This window comes from Sus scrofa, chromosome 10 (assembly GCF_000003025.6).
Source record: "Sus scrofa isolate TJ Tabasco breed Duroc chromosome 10, Sscrofa11.1, whole genome shotgun sequence".
Lineage (NCBI taxonomy): Eukaryota > Metazoa > Chordata > Mammalia > Artiodactyla > Suidae > Sus > Sus scrofa.
The window spans coordinates 33098050-33122259 of NC_010452.4; the positions used below are offsets into that span (position 1 = coordinate 33098050).

The 24210-nt window shown below is 52.8% G+C and overlaps 1 protein-coding gene across 7 annotated transcripts in view; it reads left to right on the plus strand.

The window, feature by feature from the left end:
• Positions 697-24210, plus strand: part of AQP7 (aquaporin 7) — a 31500-nt gene continuing 7986 nt past the window's right edge. Inside the window, exons 1-8 of one of the 7 annotated variants that reach the window (XM_013980180.2) lie at positions 698-814; positions 2268-2318; positions 6400-6526; positions 13998-14121; positions 14520-14657; positions 14863-14981; positions 15189-15406; positions 15757-18106. In XM_013980180.2, coding sequence (XP_013835634.1) covers positions 2293-2318; positions 6400-6526; positions 13998-14121; positions 14520-14657; positions 14863-14981; positions 15189-15406; positions 15757-15991 — 987 coding nt within the window. In that variant the 5' untranslated portion in view covers positions 698-814; positions 2268-2292 and the 3' untranslated portion in view covers positions 15992-18106. Of the gene's footprint in view, positions 815-1064; positions 1156-2267; positions 2319-6399; positions 6527-13997; positions 14122-14519; positions 14658-14862; positions 14982-15188; positions 15407-15756; positions 18107-24210 lie in introns of those variants that run through there. The other 6 variants (NM_001113438.1, XM_021063972.1, XM_013980181.2 and 3 more) reach the window with 6 other exon arrangements.

The window sequence follows — 24210 nt, forward strand, 5'->3', positions numbered from 1 at the left end:
GGTTCCTCTTAGCTCTTTCACAGAGGCCTGGCTTGCTGTTCCCAGGGGAGGCATTTTCCTGAGGCTGGGGCCTAGGTCCCCCTTCCCCCACTCAGATGGAGGCTCCTAGAGGATGAGGCTTTTTCTCCTCCCCCTCAAAGGACCTTCAGAGAACCAGAACCAGGCTTGGCTTTCTACCTCCCCTCTTAGACTGAGGTTTCCTTGCAAATCTGGCTTATGTGGCTTTCTTCCTTTCCAAGTGTGCGACCCCTGGGCCCAAGGCCTGAGCATCCCCTACCTTCTTTGGGATGAGGGTTTCCTTAGGACTGATCCAGGGTCTTCTCCCCAACCCCTCAACCTGGTTGTTGATCTCCAGAACTTTCCACCTCCAATCCCCATTCTGTGCAGCTCTCCCTACCTGGGGGGCCCTCAGGAGCCTCTGGGGCTTCCCCCAGGTCTGGGGCCCTCAGAGGGGTTCCTCTGGCTCTGGGATGGACACCTGGCTTGGAGCACAGGCCCACCCTCTGAGGCTCAGTGCACCCACTTGGAGCTCCACTCTGACCTCACAGGGCTGCTTCAGAACCCTGTCCCTATGGTGCTGCTGGCAGGAAAAGGGATGCTATTTTGGGCAGTGTGTCTGGATTTGGCTCAAGCGGTATGGGCCAAATCCCTGTCCCACTGACCTCTCCCCTGGAGGAGCAGAGCAGAGCGGAGCAGAGCAGTGCTCAGGGCCACCCGGAGGAGGACTAAGAGGTGGGCTCGGGACTGTGGAGCCCTAGTGGGGGCCATAGCCAGAGCCTGAGACAGTCACGGAGGAACAAGACCAAGACCTGCTGTAAGTTCACTCTGCCTGCCGCAGGACAGGCCAATAAATTCAGAGATGAGTTGTTGGGGCAAGGAATAGCGACTTTAATCGGAAAGCTAGCAGACCGAGAAGATGGCAGACTAGTGTCTCAAAAAACCATCTTGCCTCAGTCTGAATTCAGGCTCCTTTTATACTGAGAAAGGGAGGGGGAGGGGCCAACGGTCACTCACTAACTGTCACTTGCTGGGGGAAGGGCCCACTGCAATGCTGACCAATGGCTGAACAAGGCCACTAAAGGTTGCTCACTAAAGGCTGCTCACTTACAAGGAGCCCCCAAGGCTGAGCTTGGAAGCATAAGGCACTTCAGCAGAGTAAGTTGGTCCCCAGGCAAGGCTGGGACAGGGGTCTCCCCTGGGGCCCCGGGACTGGGAGTGCCATTCCCTGGAAACCCTGTGGGGAGGAGGGGACCATAGGACTCTCTGGGGAAGAAACCCCAGCTGGGAGCTGAAGGCTTAGGTGTCTGTTCTGGTTTAGTCCTGAGTTGCTGCATCATACGGATATGTCACACTTTCTGGGATTCAGTTTCCTTACCTGTAAATTGGCTGCCGGGAGCACCAGCCCTGGAACGGAGATTGGGAGGATGTGTGAGCCTGGGCTGTCCACAGAGCCGGGGGTGGGGTGGGATGAGGAGTAGAGACCGGTGGCCCTGGTCCAAAGCAGAAAGGATGCAGATCAGAGAGATGGGTGGATTTCTGGCTTTGCCGCTGGAGAGGTTTTCACCCCCCGAGTCCTGTCCTGAGAGGCCAGGGCTGGGGCTAGGGGGTTTCTGCAATCAGGGATTGGGACGTGAACCTAGGCTGCAGTTAGAGGGAACTGGGCTAGAGCACAAGCAGGACACGGAGGATAGGAGATTCCAGGGTTAGTTCTGTGCTCTCATTTGTGAGGAAAGTGGGAATAAAAGGGAATTTTCAGGAATGGTGAGAGGGTAGACTTTGTTCTGAGGTGGGAGTATAGACTAAAGGAATTTTCAGGACCCCTCCTGTGTGTTTGTGTCTCTCTCTGTGTGTGTGTGTGTGTGCGTGCAAGGAAGGGGTAGAAGAGGTCCTGGAAGGTCAGTTTAAGTCAGCAGCAAGAGAGTGTGAAGCTAGACTAAAGGCAGTAATACCCACCTATGTGGGGGTGGAGCTGCTGAGAGGAGGCTGTGGGCATCTCCATTGTCCAAGGCAGGAGGACCTCCACAGGGCCTGGTCCAGGGCCCAGGGATCCTCAGGCCAGTGTGGGTCAGGGGTGGGGCCCCAGGGCCTCTCCCCATTGGCTGAAGCACATTGCATCTCCCTCCCTGCCAGCTTGGCTGGGTTGAGGGGTTGGCACTGGCAGGAGCTTTCCCTGTGGCTTCTCCCCGGGGGGCTGAGAACTGATGAGAATGAGGGGCCAAGTTCTGTGTCATCCCTCAAGCCCTAGTGACCTCTTTTTGGGTCCACAGCATCTAACAATCTCAAAGACAGAATATGACTGAAAGAGACAGGAAGAGGCGGTAAGCATCCCACCCATTCCCCTACCCCAGCCTCCTGTCCCCCACTCAGCACACTCCCAGAGGCCCCCGCCCCACTCTCTCCCTCTCCCTCATGGAGGCTGACCCTCCCAGACTCCTTCCTTCCCACCCCCACCAGACCACGGGGCCCAGAAGAAGGGCCACTCCCGCCTGCACCAAGAGGGAAAGCTCAGAAAGACCTGGATGAGGGTTGGGGTTGGCCAGTGGGTTCCAGCTGCCCCATGTAGGTTGTTCTCAATTGAACTGAACTCACTGCCTCACACCCTGGACGGCTCATGTCTCTTTGGGGTGAAGGCTTGCAATGGCCAAGGCCCTGCCTATTTAATGCCCATTCCCTCTCTGACATTCCCCCACCCCACCCTCCCCATTCCAGTCACAATAACCTCCTTTCCTTTCCTTTACTCACGCTCAGAGTCCTTCAGTGACTGTCCCCTCTGCCTAAAATAGTCTTCTTACAGTCACCCAGATGGCTCACTCCCTCAGCCCCTTCTTGTCTTTCTTTGCTCAAATGCCACCTTCTCAATGAGGCTCACCCAGACCGCCTCATTCAAAACCGCCCCCCCACCCCGCTTTTCCTTGCTCCATCTTTCCCATAGGATGCACTACCCTCTTTTAGACAAATGTACATTCTTACTACATTTCATCACTGTCAGCTAGCTGCACACAGGCAGGGATATTTGTCTGTACTCTTGGAGAATGAATGGGTACCCCTCTGTGCTGATGACATTGCTGTCTCTGCCCTGGCTCTCTCCTGGGCTTTAGATCCTGTTTCCAAAGACCCACTGGGGGAGTTCCTGCTGTGGCTCAGCGGGTTAAGAATCTAACTAGTATCTATGAAAGTGTGGGTTCAATCCCTGGCCTCTCTCAGTGGGTTAAGGATCCGGCATTGCCGCAAGCTGAGGTGTAGGTCACAGAACCTGGAGTTGCTGTGGCTGTGGTGTAGGCCAGTGGCTGCAGCTTTGATTCAACCCCTAGCCTGGGAACTTCCATATGCCACACATGTGGCCCTAAAAAGACACACAAAAAAAGTCCTATTGGGTCTCATAGCTCTCTCAGTCCCAGCTGAAAACAGCCATATCCACTCCCCCAAGCCCATTCCTCCTTCTGTGCTCTGAGCTCAGTCAAGGATCCCTCCATTTCTCCTCTACTCCTCAAGCCAGAAGTCAAGACCTTGTTCTTTTTTTTTTTTTTGTCTCTTGTCTTTTTAGGGCCACACCCACGGCATATGGAGGTTCCCAGGCTAGGGGTCCAATTGGAACTCCCAAGACCTTGTTCTTTTGTTTGTGTGTGTGTGTGTGTTTTGTCTTTTCAGGGCCGCACACGCAGCATATGGAGGTTCCCAGGCTAGGGACTGAATCGGAGCTACAGCTGCCGGCCTATGCCAGAGCCACAGCAACGCCAGATCCAAGCTGTGTCTGCGACCTACAGCACAGCTCACAGCAATGCCGGATCCTTAACCCACTGAGCGAGGCCAGGGATCGAATCTGCAACCCCACGGTTCCTAGTCAGATTCGTTTCTGCTGCACCACAATGGAAACTCCTCCAGATGTGCATCTCTAAGCAAGACCTCGTGACCAGCAGCCTCCTTACTGGTCACCTCCACTTAGCTGACTATCGGACTCCTCAAACTCACCACACCCAGAAGGGGACTCCTCATCTTCCTGCCTAAGCCTGAAGCTTCTCTCCTGTGCCTCATGTAGGCCATGGTGCTGCTCTAGCCAGAGCCTGGGGTCATCCCTGTCCCGTCCCTCTCCATCCTCCTCTCTAATAAGATACCACGTCTTTTAGTGTGACTCTCTTCCTCTAGCCACCTCACTGCACCTTCATGGCTCAGGCTGCTGTTACCTCTCAGCCCGTCTGATTGCTCACCTCGCTTCCACTTCTGCTCCTTCATTCCAGCCTCCAAAGAGGAGGCAGTACTCCTGTGTAAATCCTCCACCCCATGGCCCTCTGGGTTGATGTGGGACTCCTCAGTGTGGACCATGAGGCTGTCTGCCCCTCTCTGCCCATCTCGAGTCACCTTCTCCCCTCTCTCTGCGGCCCATCCTTGAAGAATTCCTCTACACATCACATGTTGTCAGAGCTGCAAGCCTTTGTCCAAGCCATTCCTCAGCCCAGAACTTTCCCTGGGCTCCCCGATGCTCCTCCATCTGGCCAGTCTTCTGTTTTGACCTACAATTTCCCTCCTCTGGAAGAGCCTCCTACTCCCGCCTCTGGGTCGTCTGCTTCCTCCCTGCAAACACACAGTGCCTGCTCCTCACTTGTGGCCACACTCCTCACACTGTTGGGATTGCTTAGTTAATTGTTTGTCTTCCTAAGAGCAGGGACCAGGCCAGTGTTCTTTACCACGGAGCCTGAACATAGTAGGTGTGCTAGGCATTCAATAAATCTTTGGTTCATTAGTTATTTGTCACTTACTGTATCCTGCCTACTGTGTGGTGAGGGAGAAGGGGCCAGGGTTCCAGAGCTCTCTCAGTGTCTCTGACTTCCTTCTTTGTCCACCTCTCCTCTGCCTCTTGGTACCTTCCCAGGACGGTTCTTGGATTCCTGCCTGCCTTGGACTCTTCTTCAGGGCTAAGGAAGCTGGTGCTAGGGGCAAGATGACTCTTGCAGGATACTGCACTGAAGCTTCAGTTGGATGGGAGTCCTTGAACCATCCGGGCACCTCTACCTCCCCCTCTATATGCTCGGCCCTGGGTTTGTTTCCCTGAAGTAAGGACAGAGCAAGGGCTAGAGTGAGTGAGAAATGAACATGGGGTCTCAGCCAGAAAAGTGGAAGGTGTTTTATCCATGCCTGTTTGACATTTCTCACTCCCTGTGCTTAGGCTTTGCTTCTGGGAGGAAAGGCAGGAAGCCTGAGGCAGGGTGGGGGTGATGCTGCTGTCCTCAGCAGGGTGAAGCAGTTGAGGGACATTCAGCATGGAGATGGGGAGAGTCACCCATCTGGACAAGAACTAAGGCCACGCTTAGAGGAATCTGCACCCCTCCTCCTCTTTAGCCTCCAAACCCCAACTTCTTTCCCAAACTCAAGGCCCCCCAACCCCCAACAGAGGACAGAGCCTCTAACTCACTTTTTCACTTATGCATCCAATCATGTACTTACTAAACAAATGTTTATCATTTACTGTGTATCAGGCACTGTGGGAAGTTCTGGGGATTTAGTGGAGAGTAACAGATGAGTTCTCAGTTTTTTGTTCTCTTTTTTTTTTTGATTGTGCCCATGGCATGCTGAAGTTTCCAGGCCAGGGATCGAATTCACGCCACAGCAGTGACCCGAGCCACAGTGGTGACAATGCCAGATCCTTAACCACTAGGCCACCAGGGAACTCCTGATTGCTCAGTTTTCACTCATTTGACAATGTATATTGCACATCTACCACATACCCAGCATAGTGCTAGATTCAGTCCCTCCTTTTCTTCCTCCCTCCCTTTCACTGGTTCATTCCTTCACTTACTCATTCATTCACTTACAGATGTTCATTTGTGTAGATTTGGCTGCAGAGCTGGTGTACTTTGCCCTCCCCATCACCACTGGCAGGACCTTGTGCATGCTCAGGCCTCGGTGTTGTTTATAGAGCCTGGGAGCTGACTGTGCCACACCCTGTGCTGTTTGCAGAGCCTTGCTCTTGCCAGGTCCTGCCTGATGCCCTGCTTGTGTTCCCAGAGCTCTGATTCCTGCAGACAAGCGGGCAGGCAGATAGCTGAGCTCTTCTTTCTTGCCTGTTTCTCCTTCGAGGCTCACTGGCACCACAGAGGGCATTTACTGGCTCCCCAAACATCCCCTCTGCAACCTGGTTTTGTTGGTAAACCCATCCCACTGGTCCAGGTCCCACCAGGAGGAAGCAGGGGCGTGGCCTGACTGTCAACCCCCAATCCCTCTCCACATCCCTGTGGCTGTCACATGCCTCTGACCCCAGCAGTACCAGCTGCCCTGGGCAAGAGGACCTGTGAGTGGGGAGAGGCCATTGCGTTACCAATTAACTCAGCCATTAGTTGAAGGGCCAATGGATAGTAAATTGGCTTGAGTCTCATTTCTGCCCATGGGATCGGGCTGCTGCTTCAGGTCTACCAGGTCTACCCGTGCCTCCAAGATGATCACGCCACCTGCAATATCAAAGATGCAAACAATAATGCGGAAGGAGATGGTGAGAGAGTTCTTGGCCGAGTTCATGAGCACATTTGTCATGATGGTGAGTGTGTGGGGGGCACAGGGTGAGGGGCTTTGAGAAAGAGGCCGCAGGAAGGTAGGGCTCAGTAAGGGCAATCCACGACCTACCCCCCAGAGCTGGACTCTGAGTCACACTGTCCATTCCTCAGCCCCTGAGCTGGAAGCCTGAGGGAGAAGCACAGGAAAGTAGGGAGAGAGCTCTTTCTCATTAAGTCTTTTTGGGAGAGAAAGGGCTCATGATATGTGGGGGCAGAACGAAATCATGGGCTGGCTGGGGGTGGGTGGGTCGGGGGGCATGGCTGGAAGTGAGGAGAAGGGGAACTAAGAGGAGAGAGATCAGAGGGGACACTGATTGGAGAGGCTTTGGGAATTAATCCTGAGGGCCATGGGGAGACACGGAAGGTTTTCAAGGTAGGAGAATGATATGATCAGATTTAGATTTTAGAAGGAAATTCTGGGTGCAGTGTGCGTCGGGAACAGACTGGGCAAAGCTGGAGTGGGGAGAACCAGGGAAGAAGCTGTTGCAATGATCCAGGATGGTGAGGGGTGATGGTCCTTGGATAGAGAAGAAGGAGTGGGTGACAGAGGAACGGAAGCAGTGAGACTGAGAGCAGCACATGCAGGGAAAGCGCCAAGAAGCAGGTCTGGAGCCTGTGGCCCAATGCAGGCCAGGCGGTGAGGTCGGTTTGGATGCAATCAGGTGAGGTACCTGGGAGAAATTTTGGGGGTGGTTGTGGATATGGGGGCCTGGACCTCTGGAGAGTGCTTGAGCTAGAAGTAAAGAGTTATACTTCATCAGAACATGAATGGTGGTTATAAAAATTGTCCAGTGGGTCAGTTCCCATGTGGCTTGGTGGGTTAAGATCCCAGCTAGTATCCATGAGGATGTAGATTCGATCCCTGGCCTCGTTCAGTGGGTTAAAGATCCAGTGTTGTCGTGAGCTGCGGTGTAGGTCGCAGACATGGCTCGGATCTGGCGTGGCTGTGGCTGTGGTGTGGACCAGCAGCTGCAGCTCCAATTTGACTGCTAGCTTGGGAACTCCCATATGCTGAGGGTGCAGCCTAAAAAGCCAAAAAAAAAAAAACCCACAAAAAACAAAAAAAATTGTCCAGTGGGAATGTATAGAAAGAGAAAAAAATGAGTTGAGGACAGTGCCTGCAGAATGAAGAGAAGCACACAAAGGGGCCTGAGAAGGGGTGGCCAGAGGGCTGGAAGGAGAAGGTGGGGAGACGCCAGGTTGCAGAAGTGGGGGGTCCACAAGGAGAGCATGGTCAGCAGTGTGGGAGGTTGCTTCAGGCTGGAGAAGGTGAGTGCTGATACCTTCTTACAGGGTTTGGCAACCTGGAGGTCACTGGGGACCTTGATGAGGGCTCTTTTAGGGGATGGTGGGACAGAAACCAGATGTAACATGGAGTTTCTTAGAAACTCCCTCTCCCCACCTGCTTTGGCTCCACCACTGATCCTAGCCAGTGTCTGCCCTTAAACGGGGGCCATGCTTGTTTGCACCTTAAAAAGGCCTAGGTTGGTGAAAAGAAGGGCTAGCCTCTGGGAAAGGAGGCAGAGGTCAGAGGCAGCAGGGCAAGGGAGGATGAGTGTGCCTAAGTGTGTGTGGTTGTGTGTGTGTTGTGCATGCCTGTGCACTGAGTCACAGAGTAGGAGATATTGGGATCCATGGAACCCAGGGCACTCTGGGTTGTTACCTTGATCATCCTGCCACGGAGTCACCAGCTGGCCTTGGGCAGGTCTCTCTGTGGCTCAGTGCCTGTCTTCTCAGACAGTAGCAAGTGTGTTGAATTGGGCCTTTTCATGGTCTTTAGAGCTGGGTTTGAATTCCAGCTCTGCTATCTTCTAGCTGTGTGACCTCATATAAGCACCTTAACTAGTTCTGAAGAGTTAGCCTCCTCATTGGTAAGTACAACGCTAATTTAGAGCTGGCTGACTTGTGTGGAAAAGGCCAACAGCCTAATAACCAGCACACACATAGGACACATGTGTTGGTGGCTTGTCTACATGGAAAGCACACTCAGCTGCTCACCATCTCGCTGCCTCTCACCATCTCCCCCTCCCCCATTACCTACCCTCCCGAACTATGATCACAGCACCTGGATCCTGTCTTGCCTTAATCCAGGGCAAAGTAATTCATTTATGACAAGACATTCCAACCCCATGAGGGCTGTTAAACCTTGAAACTGTAGACACAGGAAGCAGGCACTGCCCGTGTGCATTCATGCCTGCATGCTGCCCACACTCGAATTTCTTCTCCTTTTATTGAGATGATTAGAGAGCACCTACTACAGACCAGGCACTATAACGCTAGGCCCTTATGAGTGGCATCCTCAAATCTTCACAACAGCCCTGTGAGGGAGGTACTATTATTATTTCCCATTTTCACAGATGGAGAGACTGAGGCACCATGAGACAGTCACTCTCCCAAAGTCACACTTTAAGATAATTTAAGATGATTTAACAGTACAGTCTTACATCCTGGTCTTGACCTTTCATCTCTATGCTCTGTCCCTTAGCTTAGCTGTGGATTTCTTCCTTTTTTTTAGGACTGCACCTGAGGCATATGGAAGTTCCCAGGCTAGGGGTGGAATCCGAGCTACAGCTGCTGGCCTACGCCACAGCAATGCCAGATCCTTAACCCACTGAGCGGGGCCAGGGATCGAACCCACATCCTCATGGATACTAGTTGGGCTCGTTACCTCTGAGCCACAACAGGAACTCCAGCTATGGATTTCTAATTTCCCCCAGCTGAGGTAAGGCCTCACTTCCAGGCTCTGGGTAGTTCAAGATCACTTGCAAGGCCTCAGTTTCCTGTGGGAGCAGAAACATTTGCCATTTGGATTGGCTGAGAGGATGCAAGGGAAGTAATACGTATAAAAGAACTTTGTGAGGTTTAAGCTCACAGAGAACATTGTGTTGTTGTTATTTTTAGGTGTTGGGCCTGTGCCAAGGAATGGGGGCTTTTTCAGTTGATAGGAAGCTCAGTGAGTCATCAGGGTGAAGGTTTAGCCAGATCAGCTAGTGTGAACTTGGGCCCCATTTATTGCAGCTGAGATGAGAGAAGATTGTACCGCTGTGTTTCACTCTGCCATCCCCCTGGGGGTGTTGTCTTCTGGGCTGGGCCCGTGGCTATTGGAGGGACCTGGACAGGCTGGGCCACACTTACTGACCAGGGAGGTGCAGTTCTGGGCACTGGGCCCTGGAAAACCAGCTCACAGGCTGTGGGGGCCAAAGTGTCACCTCAGAGTGGTGGGGACTGGGGCTAACTGCAGAGTGATGACCCCTGCAAGGACGTGACTGCCACCACTCCAGCTGACTGTTGTCATGCGGGGTGGAATTCAGGCCAGAGTTGACAGAGCTTCTGATTTTGCAAGGGAAGCTGAAACCTCTGATGCATCAAAACCAAGTTATCCAAACAAAATGTGTGCTGGGCTGCCAGTTGGCAACTTTGACACAGGAGAGCCCCTGGGGTTTATTCACTCATTATTTTTAGTAAATGATTGTGAGCGCCTACTTAGAAATGGGGACCCTTGGTCTTCAGACCCTTCATGCCTGCTCCAGTCCCTGCCCCTCCTGATGCCCTGAAACCTGTTGGCCTGGCCTGGCTTGGCTGCCCACCTGCTCCTGTCCTCTCCTGCCTTATCCTAAGCTTGGTCCTAAGCTGGCCCATGTCTGGGCTCCCTAGCACCTGTCCTGGGACTCCTGTGCAACCTAGGGGGCCTGCTCAACCTTCTCTCTCTCACACTATCCAGGCTGCTTCACTTTTTCTCAGACTTCCCCAATGCTGCTGTACTTTACCTGCCATTTTTTCTTTTTAGGGCCGCACCTGCGGCATATGGAAGTTTCCAGGCTAGGGGTTGAATGGGATCTACAGCTGCCAGCTTACACCACAGCCACAGCAACACAGGATCCGCACCATGTCTGAGACCTACACCACAGCTCAGGGCAACGACTGGTCCTTAACCCACTGAGCGAGGCCAGGGATTGAACCTGCATCCTCAGGGACACTATGTCAGATTCTTAACCCAATAAGCCACAATGGGAACTCCATCTGCCTGCTCTTTTTTTCTTTTTTTTTTTTTAATCAGCAAATGGTTTAGTCTCCAGCCTGACATAGTGAACCATTGCGGGGCTTCCTCTGTCTGGCTCCTCACCCACCAGACCTCACCTCCCTGTGTACCCACATATAGGTGGGGCCCCTACCCCCTCCTTCAGGCAGGATCCTCTAGTCTGGTGCCAAACCCCCAAGCACTAAGGCACTTTGTTCATCCTTTTCTCCCTCTTTTATCTTCAGCCCTTTGCTCTCTCAACCTTAACACACTCAAATCTCTTTACCTAAAAGAGCAGAACACAGAACATTCCTCCCTTCACCCCATGAGCCCCTCATTTATCACGCTCTCTCTCCCTCCCTTCACAAGCAGATTCTCAAAGAGATGTCTACACTGGTCCTTTCAACTCTCCTCCACACCTACTCATCTCACACTCCCTGGGGCCCGCCTTCTGACCCCATGGCCTGATGATACAGTGCTCACCACGCTACTAAAGAAGACCCCTGGCTTGTGACATCCAAAGGGGTGGTTTCCAGGCCTTCATGAGCTTGACCCAGGGACTACACAGAGCACCTTCTTTCTTTGTTCTTCCATTTCCACAGCTGCTCCAGCTGGGGCTTCTAACACCCACCCCGAGGGCTGATGTTTGGCCATAGGTTCTGCCCTCAGCTGCCTACTCACCCTGTGCTCTCTCTCGGGGATCTTCATCTTCTCCGAAGGCTTCAGCTGCAGCCCTCGTGTCCACAACTCTCCAGGTTTTCTTTTTCCAAAAAACTCTAAGACTGTTCAAGGGAAATACAAGCCACATATGTAATTTATAATTTTCTAGTAGCCATACTCGAAAGATAAAAAGTAATGGCTGAAATTAATTTTAATAATCATTGTATTTAACCCATATATCCAAAGTGTTTCCACTTGAAGACGTAATCAATATAAAGTTATTAATAAGATCTATAGTCTCCTCTTCCTACGAAACCTTTGAAATCTGGTGTGTGCCTTATGCTTCAGTGGATCTCAATTTGGACTACCCACATTTCAAGGACATCATAGCCACATGTGGCTTGTGGCCATCATACTGGATCTAGATTCCAATTCCCAGCAGTTTGGACATCTACAGGCCTCTCAAAGCCAGTGTATCCAAAACACATAGTCTTTTCAGAGGAGGCGCCATCTAAGTGTGGCCTTAAAACAGATTATCAGATTTTTAGGATCTAGGATCAGGTATTCCAGATGGAGGGAATGGCATATGCAAAAACATAGAGGCAGGAGTTCCCATGTCGCTCAGCGGGTTAAGAACCCAACTAGTGTCCATTAGAATGTGGGTTGGATCCCTGGCCTTACTCAGTGGGTTAAGAAACTGGTGTTGCCATGAGCTGCGTTGTAGGTCACATACATGGCTTGGATCTACAGCTCCGATTCAACTCCTAGCCTGGGAACTTCCATATGCCGTGGATGCAGCCCTAAAAAGACAAAAACAAACAAACAATGGGGCCATGAGAAGGTAAGGCAAGCAGGGAGCAGTGTGGTTGTTTGGTCTGAGACTGGCATAGGTGACTGCCTAGATCCAAAAACTGTCTTACCACATGCAAGATGTGTACTTTGAACAAGCCACTCAACTTCTCTGAGCCTCGAGTTGCCCATCTATCAAATGGGGAGAGTCATAGTACCTAATGCCTAAGTTGGTTTAAGGGTTACAGGAGGTGATAGGTAGAACTTGCTTAGCAGTGCCTGGCATATGGTAAGTGCTCAATGGCTGGTGTTATTAATAATAGCAGTAATGCTGTTAGTAGCAGTAATACTAGTGCTGAACATAGGGAACACGGGATCAGCTATGAAACTGAGGGGCAGAAGGCATGCTATCAAGGGTCTTAAATGGTGGCCAAGAGTTTGGACCTCATCCTAGAAATGGAAGGGATCCACTGCATGTTTGAACAAGAGGCAGATGTGATCAGATTTTTGTGTCAGGTTACTCTGGCTGTGAAGGAGACTGGGTAAGACCTAGGGAGAGTGGAAGCAGAGCCGACTGGTTGTGGGCGAAGAGGGAGAGCAAATCCAAGTTTCTGGCTTGGCCAGTCTGATTGGGGGAACATGGAATGAAGATCATATTTTCTGAGAGATGGTGAGCTTTTAACATAGAGCCCAAGGTGCCTGTAAAACACTCCAGAGACTTCTAGTGGGTATTTGGAAAAAGGGATCTGGCTCCCAGATGGAGGTTTGGGGAATGAGTAGATCAGGCATATCTGAAGCCCTAGCCCTGATAAGAAAACCCAGGGGTGACTGGGGTGAGACGTGCAAAGGGCCAGGGCTAGAACCCCAGGATCATTTGTATTGATGAGGCAGATGAATGAAGAAGAATGTGAGAAGGAACCTTGGAGAGGAGGAGGCTACAGAGGGGAGAGGAAAACCAGGAGAGAGAGATGTCATGGATGCCAAAGAGGAGGTACTTTCTAGAAGCTCAGAGTGGTGAAGAGGGTAAAAGTCAGCACAGTCAAGTGAGACAATGTGTGAAGGGACCTTAGGGCAATCTGGAGGTCAGAGCCCTCAGAGCGCTGGAGTCAGTGACTGGTGGAAGCAGAAGCCAGGCAGAGGAGGGAGGGCAAGGAGAGGGATAAAGGAGCCAGCTCGCGGGTCCTTCCTAGAGCCTGACTGATGAGTGAGGCTGGGCTGAGGTGGAAGCTTTACTTTTAAGGAGGAAGAGCCCCGAGTCTGTGGGAGCCAGTCAAGGGGGGGGGGGATGGAAAGTACAGGTAAGAGGGAGGCTCTGCAGAGCACAGGAGCCAGAGCCGTCAGGGAAGGTGGGCATTAGTGCAGGTGGGTGTTAGTGGTTGGAGAAGGTTGAGTGGTTGCTCCCCTTTAGTCCTCTAATCTCTCTGTGAAGGGGGTCAGTGGGGAGGTGGTCACCTGATGAGATCCGGCACTTAGGGATGGGCAAGAGCAGGAAGTTCAGGAGTGGCACCTGAGAGCTAGGGAAATGGCACTGAGGGCCAGAGAGGCAGAATCCCCGGGCTTCCAGGGCTGCTGTGTGTGGGGGCGGTGAGGGCTGAGGGGTCCCAGCAGAGTTCAGACATGAGGCTTAGAGATCCCTTGAGAAAACTTCCTTCAGGCCAGGCTTGAAGTGAGATGCTTTGAGACGTTCAATCCACACAAGCCCCACCTTCCTTGAAGGCCTGTCTCCTCCTGGAACTTCAGGTGGGCTTGACATCTCGTGGCCTGGATGCGTCTGTAAGACCCCCTGACTCCCCTGCCCCAGCTCCGTTTATACCCTTGGTGCAGCTTCCATGAGCAAGGAAGTTTCTGAAGTAGGGAGCACAGCAGAGGGTCCCAAAGGGCAGCGCTGGGAAGGCCTGTGCTTGGGGGTGTGGGGCCTCGGCTGAGCTCTGAGTCCTCTGAGTCGGGGCTCCTGGGTGGGTGGTCCTCTCAGAGGTGCTCTCCCACAGGTGTTTGGTCTAGGCTCCGTGGCCCACATGGTTCTTGGAGATAAAATGGGGAGCTACCTTGGAGTCAACTTGGGTTTTGGCTTTGGAGTCACCATGGGAGTGCACGTGGCAGGGAACATCTCGGGTGAGTGGGCTGGGCCCCACCTGACAGGCAAGGCCAGGTGTCCCCTGCAGGCTCCTTCTGTCCCCTCCCAGGCAGCCCCTTCCCCAAGTCAGCCAGGGCTCTCCCCTCAGGGACCACCTGGAGGGAGAACACCCGGGGCGCCTTTCCTCTGCCCAGACGCTGCATGAACCCCCTTGACCCACCACTTTGAACTAGCTAGTCACCTCAGGCCAGCAATTTAACTTCTCCATCCCTCCTCACTGTCATGGCCCTAATGGTGAAATGGGGATGGTGGTCCCTGACTCAGGGGCCTTGTGAGGACTGAGTGAGCCCTTCATAAATGCTGTCATTGTTGTCATTGCTGCCCTCAGTATTACTGATAATTGTTTCTACCCTGACACCTTTGACCTTCCCCGCAGGGGCCCACATGAATGCAGCTGTTACCTTTACCAACTGTGCAATAGGCCGAATGTCCTGGAAGAAGTTTCCTGTGTACGTGTTGGGACAGTTCCTGGGCTCCTTCCTGGCTGCTGCCACCGTCTACTGCCTTTTCTATGGTGAGTGTCCTGCCTTGGGTTGTCCTTCTGGCCACGGCCTCCTCTCCTGAAAGATGGGCAGACCTGGCCTCAGTGTCCTAGCCTGCGAAAATGTCTGGGAGAGAAAAGTGTTGGAGGTGCTCCCTGCCTCCATCCTACTGCCTCACCTCTGGGACTGCAGTGGGGCTCAGCTGGGGGTGGTTCCCACTCCGTCTGTGTCTCGCAGGTGCCATTATGGAATTCTCAGAGGGAAAGCTGACAGTGACCGGTCCCACAGCCACAGCTAACATTTTTGCCACCTATCTTCCTCAACACATGACATTGTGGAGGGGCTTCCTGGATGAGGTCAGTGGTCCAGGGTGGGTGTCCCTCTTCAAGCGCCCCCCCCCATAGGAACGGGCCAGCAGGCAGCCCCTCACAATGGAGAGTTCGGGAGTTCTGGATGGGGACAATGCCAAGACATCTCTGCCAGGGGTTTGAGCCAGGGGCACTGCTGAGACCCTGTGGCTTGACTAGGAGCCCCAGGTGGCTGCCATGGCATCTGCTCCCCAGGTGATAGTGACAGGGATGCTTCAGCTGTGTCTCTTGGCCATCACGGACAAGGAGAACAACCCAGCCCTGCAGGGGACACAGGCCGTGGTGATCGGCATCCTTGTAGTCATCATTGGAGCATCCATGGGCATGAACTCAGGCTATGCCATCAACCCATCCCGGGACCTGCCTCCCCGCTTCTTCACCTTCATTGCTGGCTGGGGCACACAGGTCTTCAGGTACTGCCTGGGCCAGCCCATCCCCGCAGGTTTTCTATGGGTTCCCTGCATGTGGAGGGGTGGAGCAGCGTGGGGTAGGGGTGGGCTCTGCAGAGCTCCCCATAGCCTGGGCAGGCAGGAGTGAGTCCAGACCTTCCTCCAGGACAGCACTGAGGCAGACCCTGCTCCTGGACTGAATGTCAACCCTGACCCTAAATCAGGCTGAAGCTGACCCGAGCCCAGGCTTGGGGCCAACTCCGGGCTAGGGTGGGGGTTACTCCTCTACTCTAAGGCCCCTTCTCAGCCTGAGGTAGAGACAGGTGGCATGCTGGGCACTGGCCCCCTAAGCCACCTTTGTCTCTTGTCCGCAGTGCCGGGGACTGGTGGTGGGTGCCAGTGGTGGCACCTCCCTTGGGTGCCTATTTAGGTGCCATCATCTACTTGGTCTTCATTGGCTCCAGCACCCGACAGGAACCCCAGATACTGGAGAACCCCCTAACGTACGAAGACCACAGAATATCTGTGTCTCGCCCACCCGTGACCTCTACCCACAACCCCGTCTCTGTGTATCCCGACACCAGATCTTCAGTCGTGTCCCACCCTTAAGGGACTCCATCCGCCTAGAGTACCTCTAAGTAAGACTATTTGTGACCCCCTCCCCAATAAAGAAAGCCTTGTCCCGCAGTGGCATCCCCACTTCCTGGGTGCCTGCTGTGGTTGGGCTTCCCTGCTGGATTCTTCCAGGAACTCCAGGGTTACGCCCTGGCCCAAGGCTGGAGTACAGAGCTGAGAGACCTCCTACTCCCTCGGGCCCTGGGAGCTGGGGTTCCCTTTAGGGGGGAAAGCAGAAGGGCTGACCTGCGGCCTCTGTAAGAACAGGATCAGGTTAGAGGACACTGGACACAGAACAGTGGACCTTCAGGCAAAGGGAGGGAGGGAATGGCTTGGCTTGGGGGACGGGACACCAGGTAGCCAGCAGGTGGTCATCTCTGGAGATACCTTTTTTTCCCCCCCTTTTAGGGCCCCACCTGCAGCATATGGAAGTTCCAAGGCTAGGGGTCGAATCCGAGCTGCAGCTGCCACAGCAACACCAACACTGGATCTGAGCCGCATGTGAGACCTACATCACAGCTCATGGCAACGCCAGATCCTTAACCCACTGAGTGAGGGCAGGGATAGAACCTGCATCCTCATGGATACTGGTTCAGAACCCACTGAGTCATGATGGGAACTCCTCTGGAGATACCTTGAGCTGCCCTGGGATAGGACCCTAGACTCTCCCTCAGTGCTGGCCAGTCCGTGGACCAGGCAAGATAAGGCCCAAGTGTGTAGATAAGAGTTTCTCAACCATTTTTTTTACTACCGCCCCTGCTCAGGAGCCTTTTAGATACTTTTTTCTGAATCACGTGATATTCTAAGACCACAGATGTACTGCATATCTGTTTATGCACTGTATGTATATCTTTGCTTTATACATACAAAAAGTAAGATTTTTTTTTTTTGTCTCTCCTAAGAATCTGTTTTTCTCTCCCATGGGAGCAAAAACCACCCCCACCCTTGAAAATGCCTGGTGTAGACTGAAAGGAGGTAAGAGATTGGGCTCCTCTCCCCTCTTCTGGGGCCAGAGCTCTCTCACAGTGAGGGATTCCAGAGTCAGAAAGGAAAGGAAAATCCCAGTGGTGCGGGGACAGGAAGTGGTGTCATGGGGCTCAGAGGGACAGGTGCAGAGGGTGAGTAGGGATGGGGCTGGGAAGGAATCAACCTGCTTTCTGGGACATGGAAGGCAGCGTGTCACCCATGGCTCCTGCCTCTGCTTGTGCAATCACTGTGCCTTTCAACAATCACTGAGCACCTCCTGTGTGCAGGCCCTGCCTGGGCACTAGAGACACCCCAGAGGATGAGGCTGGGTCTCTGCCTTCAAGAGTGTAGCTCCTAGAGGGGGCAGGTAATCACAGGAAAGGGGTGAAGCGGTGAAGAGGGGCTGCATGTGGGGCTCAGAGGGGGTTCAGAGCCCAGCCTCAGGGGGAGGCCATGGATGGCTTCCTAGAGGAGACAGAGCAGAGGGGGTGGGGGGGCACGTCCCTTCCAGAGCTAGTTGTCACATTTTGTGGTTTGAGGGGACAGGGCAGAGGAGGTAGGGCTTTCTTCTAGAGGTGGGGCCATGAAGAGATGACACTGAGAAAGCCCCTCTGAGCTGCAGTGTGCAGGGGCTAGAAAAGGGGGTATGGGGCCTCCAAAGGAGATGGTGCCAAGAGCATGGCAGGGTGGCTAATGGTCAGTGCTGGGGACAGAAGGAGAGGTAGGACTGGCCTAATACCAAGCAGGTAATACTCACAGGACCTGGGCTCCAGGTGGATGAAATGGTGGGTGAGGATGCGGCTGGGGTCAGGGCTGACTTCTGGCTTCTGGCTTGGGCCCCAGGTGCTGGAGATGTCTCTACTGAATGTGGAGCATGGGAGAGGAATTGGTTTGAGGGGGAAGAGGATGAGTTACATCCTGGACATGTTGAGTCTGAGTTGCCTATGGAACTTGAGCGAGAGGTGTGGTGTGTAGTCTTGGGCAAGTTAGCCATTCTGGGCCTCAGTTTTCTCATTTGTAAAGTGGGTCTAATAATATTACCTACCACTTGTGTTAATGTGAGTATTCAATGAAATAAAACATGTGATACTGAGAATGGTGTATGGCACAGAGTAAGTGTTCAATAAACCATCATGCCTTTTCTGTGGTCTGGAGCTTGGAAGAGACTGGAAACAGAGATTGGGGAAGCTGTGGTTGTGTGAGGACAGCTGAGGCCGAAGAAAGGCAAAGGGGGTCGATGAACAGGGTCCTGGGAGCACAGCAGAGAGGCAGCTATGGGGTGGAGTGGACCTCTCAGGAGGTGTGGCTGACAAGGGGCACAATGTGGGTGGTCAGGCGACACTGGAAACACCCCAAATGTCCCTCAACAGGGGAAGAGATACTTACACTGCAGTCTAGTCACATACAGCAGAATATGATCATCACTGAAAACCAAGGTAAAACGGCTACCTGTAACAACAGGGAAAAGGTTTGGAGGCATAAAAAGCAAGGCAGTCTGACACTAGTTTTACTGTTAAAAACATGCAAAAAAGGAATATATTCTGTGGGTGTACAAATGCGATAAAACTACTTTTAAAAAAAGAAGTGGAGTTCCCATCGTGGCTCAGTGGTTAATGAATCTGACTAGCATCCATGAGGATGCAGGTTCGATCCCTGGCCTCCCTCAATGGCTTAAGGATCTGGCATTGCCATAAGCTATGGTGTAGTTCACAGACACGGCTCAGATCTGATGTTGCTGTGGCTGTGGTGCAGGCCAGCAGCTATAGCTCCGATTTGACCCCTAGCCTGGGAATCTCCATATGCCATGGGTGCGGCCCCAAAAAGAAAAACAAAGAAGTGATGCTTCCTACAAGGAGAGAGTGATGGGAGGTAAGATGGGGAGGAACATAATGGCGGTGGTACCAGCTGTGAAGAATTTTCTAGTTCTGTAGTTGGGGTAAATGTATGGGTTTATTACATGACTGTGCTTATAACCTACAACTGTGATACATATTCATTCACTGGTATCACTATTTGATTATTTAAAAAATTTTTTTTGTCTTTAGTCTTTTCAGGGCAGCACCCGTAATGTATGGAAGTTCCCAGGCTAGGGGTCACATCAGAGCTGTAGCTGCTGGCCTACACCACAGCCACAGCAACACTGGGTCCTTGCTGCATCTGCAACCTACACCACAGCTCAGGACAACACCAGATCCTTAACCCACTGAGAGAGGCCAGGGTTCGAACTTATGTCCTCATGGATGCTAGTCAGATTTGTTTCCACTGAGCCACAACAGGAACTCCAGCATTTTATTTATTTTGACTGCACCCATGGCATGCAGAAGTTCCTGGACCAGGGAGAGAACCTGTGACACAACAGTGACCCAAGCCGTAGCAGTGACACCACCAGATCCCTAACCCACTGAGCCACTAGGGAACTCCCTAGTATCACGTCTTTTAAAAGATGAAGAACTAGCAATAGCATGAGAAGAGATGGTGGGAAGTGATAGGTATGGGGCCTGATGAGATTATGGGGCTGGGGCCACCAGGAGGGAGGAAGGAAAGATTGAGTGTGAGTGACATCCCATAGTGGGAGGAGATGAGCCAGGGAACCAGGCAGGCCTGGACTGGCTAGGGAAGTGCCAGCCAGCTGCCTCCCTCTGTGTCCCTGGACAAGTCTCTTTCCCTCCCTCAGCCTCAGTGACCCTGTAAACACAGAGGGTGGCTGTTCTCGTTGCTTGTGTTCCCAGAGCCATGTGAACCTAAGGCCGCGGTCACAGATGGGAGAGGCCTATCCAGGCCCAGAGTGTAGTTCCCACCCTCCTCTCCCCCTCACTGACCACTTCAGCCCTCTAGCATCCTCATGTCCCTGGGAGGTAGCTTCAGAGGCAGAACAGCCAGTGGGTCCGTCCAGATCCCCTGCCTGCTGTCTACTGCTCAGCCACAGGCCTGCACTAGGCCCACTGGCCCTAACACCCTGCAGATTCTGATCGCAATGCCAGGCTCAGATGGGCCCTAACCCCAGTCACAGAGTATTTCTGTGCACAGAGGACAGACCCCTTTCCTTCTCTTGGCAGACTGGATGAAAGCCTACAAACGTGCCAATACCACTCTAGCGCTAAGGCTGCAGGCATAAGTAAGATTAAAAAGTCCTGGGAGTTTCCATTGTAGCTCAGCAGTAACCAACCTGACTGGTATCCACGAGGATGCAGGTTTGATCCCTGGCCTTACTCAGTGGGTTAGGGATCTGGCATTGTTGTGAGCTGTGGTGTAGGTCACAGATGTGGCTTGGATCCCGTGTTGCTGTGGCTGTGGTGTAGGCTGGCAGCTACAGCTCCGATTCGACCTCTAGCCTGGGAACTTCCATTCACCATGGGTATGGCCCTAAAAAAACAACAAAAAAATCCTGTTCTTATGGAGCTGACATTCTGTGCAAAATCAGGTGTGTTCATGACACATGCTAAGGAGGAAAAGCAGGAAAGGAGAATAGGAAATATGTGAGGGTGTAAAGACTGTAGGCTTGAGAAAGTGACTGAGTTGAAGACTGTAAGGAGTAAGGGAGCAAGCTATGTGGCTACATGGACACATGAGGGAAGAGCATGCCAGGCTGAGGGAACAGCCAGTGCAAACGCCCTGAGGCTTGAGCATGGAAGGACCATTGTTGAAACAGAAAGGCTAGGACTGGAGGACAATGAGGTCAGAGCAGTGAGGAAGGAGAGTGAACCGAGGTAAAGCCTGGGGAGAAAGGTAGGTCCCACTGCAGGAAAGGAAGGAAGCAGGCAGGATGAGGTGGGGCAGGCGTCACGGCGCCTAGTGGGGCCCTTGGCTCTGCTCACACACAGCCCCTTCTGTCCTTACTCCCTGGCTGGACTCAGGAGGCACACTGGTGCAGCTCCAGAAGCCAAGCTGGGATGAAAGCTCTGGCTTCTCTCCCATTCTCCTAGGCCCAGGCCAACCTGTACAGGCTGTGCGACCTGGACAGGACCCTTCTCTTCTCTGGGCCTCCTTCCCTGTCTGTACAACATGGCTTGGATCTGTTAGTGTCTGGGGAGCCGCCCAGCTCTGACTGCTCCCAAACACTTCGAAGTCTCATGACAGATCCCACCATGACACTCTGCCCCTACACCAGCCTACGCTGTTTTCTTTTTTGTTTTTTTTAGGGCTGCACCTGTGGCATATGGAAGTTCCCAGGCTAGGAGTTGAATCAGAGCTGTAGCTGCCGGCCTATGTCACAGCCATGGTAATGTGGGATCCGAGCCTCATCTGTGATCTACATTGCAGCTTGTGGCAATGCTGGATCCTTAACCCGCTGAACGAGGCCAGGGATAAAACCTGGGTTCTTCATGGATCCTAGTTGGGTTCGTTAACTACTGAGCCACGATGGGAACTCTTGGAGGATGTGTTTGAGATGGGGATGTATGGGGCAGGAACAATCCCTCAATCCCAGGCCGGGCCCCTCCAGGGCTTTGCAGATAGAAGGCTTGGTCTTCAGCCTGGGGGTGCTGGCTTTGGGAAGAGCCTACTCCTTGTCTGCCCTGCTGCTCTCCCAGGGCCTTCAAGGGACAGACTCTCACAGGCTGTACCTAGGTCTAGCTGCTCTCACTCACTCCTCCTTCTGATGGGGTCCTGCAGCCCCAGAAGCGATGGGAGCAGCCATCCCAGGCTGGCCCCACCTCGGAGGGGGAAGGCTGTGCAGCCTGACCTTGGTTCTGCCCCCCACCCTTCTGCTGAACCCACAAGAAGTGTGACCCCACCTTCCCTTTGGCTGCAAGGCTTGTACTATGCACCTAAGAGCAGAGACAAGGCCAGCCCACCTGGATCCAAATATCCATTCTGCCACTCACTAGCTGTACGACCTCAGGATAGTAATAGCTCTCACCTCCCAGGGCTGATGGGATGAGGAAATGAGCTATGCCTGGCACATGGGGAGGGTGTGTGCTATTAACAACACTATACCCTGCATGGTCCCCTGGTCATCATGTCCCCCTCATCATGAGGCCCATCCGACACTCAAGGAATCTGAGGCCTGGGAGGTTGGCTCAGTAAGGGGCAAAAAATAGGGATTCCAGTCTTTTGTTGATAGGATCTCTGCTGGGTTTTGTTTAGTCTTTAAATTGTGAAATATATTCTGTAAACATGTGCATAAAACATATAAGTACAGTGAAAGTAACAGTAAAACACTCAAAAAACAAAAACCCCTAAATAAATGAAAACCCCAAGCACTCCAGAGGCCCCCCACCTCTCTGGGCATCAGCTTTCTCATCTGCAAAATGGGGGTCAGATGGCCCAGACGAATGAGGTGCCTTAGGTTTCGGTTCTGCCATTAGCATTCCATTCTGGTGAAGCAATGCCGTGTGTGGTTTGCCAAAGATCATGGTCTCCCCTGTGTCTGTTCCAGCTAAGGTGGGGCAGGGGTTGCTGGAGGGTGTGTCCAGGGCCTTCTGGAGGGGATGCTCTAGGCTTGGGTAAGTGGGGGCTGGAGGCTCAGAGGCTGCAAAGAGATACAGAGTTCAGGGCCAGGTACGCCCAGGCACACAGATGAGCCCATAAACCTAGGGCTGAGCCTTTGAGTCCTCCAGGGACCCAACCAAACCCTTGTTGGCTGATAAAGAGGATTCTTCAGATGAGGGTTCCAACAGGCCCCTGGAATAGCCCTGCCAGGGCAAGTACAAGCTCCTGATTCACTGCCTCCCACATTCCTCCACCTATGCCCTGGCCTCTGGGGCCAGGTTGGGGGGCACTAGAGAGAAGGTGAACTCCTAAGGAGGCCCAGTGCCTGGGCAGGGGAGACCAATGGATACACCGGCGATAGTCTGAAGGTTGGAGGAGATGAATAAGAAGTACATCCAGGGAAAGGCACAGGCCTAGGCTGGAGAAAGAGCTTTCAAGCCCAAGGCGGCAGTTATAGGCTGGCAGATTGATGAGGCGACCAAGGTAGAGATGATGGAGCCCTAGGGAGCACCCGAGTTTTAGAGACAGCTAAATGGGAGGGGGCGGCCAAGGCCTGGGATCTCCCCCTGCCCCAGGAACCTGAATATTCAGAGGATTAAACTGACTTGTGCCTTGGGGTCAGTCCCTTACCTCAGGTGGTTCATGCTGCTCAGGGCAAGTGAGGCAAAGCCGCACCCTCCACAGCAATGTGGAGAAAAGCCGCAGGGAGCCTCACCCCACAGGACTTCCCTGTAGCACTGAGTCTTCAGCTTCAGGGCCCAGCCCTGGCTCTGAGAGCTGATTCCTACGCTGGCCTCTTGATGACAGAGTGCCCAGGGCAAAATCCTCAGACCTCTTCTCACTCACCCTCTCCCTGCAAAATGATTTCACCAGCCTTTAAATACCATTATATGCCAACAGCTCCCCAAATTAGATCTCCAGCTCAATCCTGTCTCCAGATTTCAGACTTCCATGGACAACCGCCTACTGGACAGATTTTCATCCCTCAAGCCTGCTCCTCCCACTCTTTCCTTGCTCAGGCCAAAAACTTTGAAGTCATCTCTGTTCTTCTCACACCCCACACCCAGCTGTCAGCTAGTTCTCTAGGTATTATCTGCAAAGTGTATCTAGAATGCAACCACTTCTCAGCATCCCAGGTTTGAACCACTCTCACCTCACTCTTGGATTGTAGCAGTGGTCCTCTGACTGGCCTTCCAGCCTCTCTCCTTGCTCTGACTCAGTCCCATAGTCTAGTCTCAATATAGCAGCTGGGGTGATCCTTTCCAAAAACGAGCCAGATCTTATCATTCAGTCCTCTGCCCTAAGCCTTCCAATGACCTCTACTCTCTCCTTTATTCATCCTATGGCCTGATGGTTTTGCTGCTCCTTCAAGGGGCATGGCACGTTCCACCACTGAGCCTTTGTCACGTTCCCTCTCCTTGAGATGTTCTTCCATCAGATATTGCATGTTTTTCCTCCTGTGCCTATACTATGTACCTCAATAAGAATATAAAATAGTATTTAAAAAATAAATGAAAAGGTGATAAACTTAAGATATTGGTTATAAACTCATTTAAAAAGTTTTAAATAATGCTCTCCTGAGGCAAAGTGTAAGCACTTTCCCTGCCCAGGTGCGTGCTGTGGGGATATACACTGCCCCCTTGTGGCCACCATAGGAAAAGGTCTCATCTTCTGGCAGTATTCTCTGCATTGATTCTCTAACTTCCCTTCCACTGGTCCTGACCCGCTGGGCCTTGCACCCCAGGACTCCTGGATGAGCTGTGTGAGATGCCACTGCTCTGCATGTGGAGTGGAGAGGACACAGGTTTTTAAGTCAT